Source organism: Macrotis lagotis, chromosome X (assembly GCF_037893015.1).
Source record: "Macrotis lagotis isolate mMagLag1 chromosome X, bilby.v1.9.chrom.fasta, whole genome shotgun sequence".
NCBI classification, from domain to species: Eukaryota; Metazoa; Chordata; class Mammalia; order Peramelemorphia; family Peramelidae; genus Macrotis; species Macrotis lagotis.
This window is the reverse complement of record NC_133666.1, coordinates 573098624-573101507: the sequence shown is the minus strand read 5'-3', so window position 1 is coordinate 573101507 and position 2884 is coordinate 573098624. Positions and strand designations below refer to the sequence as shown.

General features: G+C 39.4%; 1 protein-coding gene across 1 annotated transcript in view; it reads right to left on the bottom strand.

Annotated features, from left to right (window-relative positions):
* Nucleotides 1–1810: 1810 nt before the first annotated feature.
* The window catches only part of LOC141499368 (ADP/ATP translocase 3-like), a 6283-nt gene continuing 5209 nt past the window's right edge, over nucleotides 1811–2884 (bottom strand). The window contains exon 2 of the mRNA XM_074202123.1: nucleotides 1811–2429. Within this exon, the coding sequence (XP_074058224.1) occupies nucleotides 1843–2429 (587 nt within the window). The 3' untranslated portion in view covers nucleotides 1811–1842. The remainder of the gene's footprint in view (nucleotides 2430–2884) is intronic.

Here is a 2884-nt window from a genome sequence, read left to right as displayed (position 1 = left end):
TATACATATATATATATATACCTTCAATTTAAGTATACTCCCTCAAATTTACAACTCTCAATAGTTATGTAAATCTTTTCCCCATATAGGATGAAACAAGTTTAAGCATATTGAATAGAAGTCTTCTGTTCCTCATTTACATTCTTAACATATCTCTTTAATCTCCTCTTTGAAGATCACATGTTCTGTTGAGATCTGGTCTTTTCATCAGAAAAGTTTAAAAGTCACCTATTTTGTTAAATGTCCATCTTTTCCCTTGAAGGGCATGCTCAATTGTTCTCGGTTAATTGATTCTTGATTGTAATCCAAGTCTTTTTCCCCCTCCAGAACATCATATTCCATGTCTTTTTATCCTTGAATGTTAATGCTGCTAGGTGTTGCTAAACCCTGAATCTGCCTCCTTGATATTTGAATTGCTTCTTTTTTACCATCTGAAGAATTTTCTTCTTGATCTGATAATTCTTGAATTTAGCTACACTATTCCTTGGTCCTTTTATTTTGGGATCCCTTTCAGGAGGTGATCGGTGACTTTTTTCAATTACTATTTTATCCTCTGGTTCTAGGATATCAAGATAGTTTTCCTTGTTAATTTCTTAAAGATGTTGTTCAAGCCTTATTTTGATCATGGTTTTCAATAATTCTTAAACTATGCCTCTGATCTATTTTATAGATCAGTTAGTTTTCCAAATGAGGTCTTTTAATTTTTATTTTGTTATTTAAAAAAAATGTTTCTTAACTGATTCTTGATGTCTCATGAAGTCATTAGCCTCCATTATCTCCAATCTACTCTTCAAGGAATTATTTTCTTCAGTTAGTTTTTGCATCTTTTTCAATTTTATTTTTTCATTGGGCAAATATATATATATATATATATATATATATATATATATATATATATATATATATTCAAGGCAATGGGGTTAAGTGGCTTGCCCAAGGCCACACAGCTAGGTAATTATTAAGTGTTTGAGGCCAAATTTTAACTCAGGTACTCTTGACTCCAGAGCCTGTGCTATATCCACTGTGCCACCTAGCCACCCCAAGGGCAAATGCATTTTTACAGGATTTGTTATCTTCTGTCAATTTTTGTACTTTGCTAGATGTTGAATTTCTCTTGCATTTCTAAAAGTTAGGCTGAAGTTAGGCAAAAGTTTGTCTGCTCATGCTTTCTTACCAAATAATAATATTCCAAATTATTCATATACTAGAGCTTTTTCAGGTATTTCCAAAATAAAGGGCATTATAAAAGTATTTCATAAAATTTCATGTATCTCTCTGCTTCAGATATGTTTCATGAAAACATGTAGGATTCTGGGTTTTTTTTTCAGGAGTCTTAGATTCTTCTGTGTATTTATTGTTTTACAGCAGAATGCCCAACACATATCATCATAACTGCCAAATAGTCAGCTGTGCAAAATAGTATATATAGTGCTTACATACAAATGGGAGACATGATTTTTAATTTAATTTTAATTTAATTTAATTTTAATTTAATTTAATTTTAAATAAATACTTAAACACAAACTTATGGTCCTACAAAAGAGCATTTAAACTAGATGGTCTAAGTTGATCTGCTTTCTTGGACCCACAGTAACTGTTATTTTCCCAAAACCCAATAGAATCAATATGCAGAATCATCATCAGTTCCACTGTGTGAATAATGGATCACAATAAATGAGTCCCTTTTTCTAAGAGCTGTTCTTGGCTCTTCTACAAATATGATCTGGCCTGAATAAAAAGACAACAGGAATTTCTTGAAGGTCAATGGTCCAAAAATGCTAAATTTGGCTAAGTATTCTACATGATCTATATTTACTGGTTCCATTTTTAGTTACGATGTTCTTAGATTACTTTCTTCAATTCATCATACAGGACAAGCACGAAAGCTCCACCCATGCCTCTCAGAACATTGGACCAAGCACCCTTGAAGAAAGCTTTGCCACCCTCAACTTTAGCAATTTTCCTCCAGCAGTCAATTGTACCAGTGTACATCATATCAGCTCCTATGCGTCCAGACTGCATCATCATTCCTCGCCTTACGGTATCAAAAGGATAGGAGACTACACCTGCTACAGCAGTCACTGTCTGTGCAATCATCCAGCTTACCACAATGTGAGTGTTCTTTGGATCTGGGAACATACCTTTTGCTGTATCATAGATTCCAAAGTAGGCTGCTCTATAAATAATGATACCCTGAACTGAGACATTAAAACCTTGATACAAGCCACAAATTCCATCAGACTTGGTGATTTTCACAAGGCAGTCTCCCAGGCCTTTGAACTCTCTTTCAGTGCCAGACTTCCCAACATCAGCTGCCAAGCGGGTTCTTGCAAAATCCAAGGCCCACCAGAAAAGAACTTCAGCCTCCCGGAGGCAGCCCCAGGGCACTGGGAGCCACAGCTCACCGCAGAGGGGGGGAGTCTCCTGAGCTGCACCCCGGGGAGCACCGGGCACAAAGTGGGGGAACAGCGGGGGACCTCTGCCAGAGTGAGCACATGGTGCCCAGCCCTCAGGGCACACAGCCAGCAGCTTGGTCTTTTGGCAGCCCAGAGCCAGAAACAGAAGCAGGCGGAGCCAGTAAGCAGGAGCCCCCAGGTCATGAGCCCATTGAGCTGAGGGAGGGGAGTGAAGAGAGAGAGAGAGAGAGACTGCAGAGCTCTGTCCTCTGCCCCTGGAACAGGACTCTGGGGCTCTGACCACATTCAGATCCTGATCCCAGTCTAGGACCCCACAAAGAGCAGCAGGGCCCCCCCCCCACCTCAGCCCCCTGTCAGAGAGGGGCGCTTATGGTCATTCACAGACCAGGAGGGAGGACAGAGCCTCACACACTGAGACCCTTGTGGGAGTGTCCCAAAAGCTCAGGAACCACCCCAAAACCAGGCCC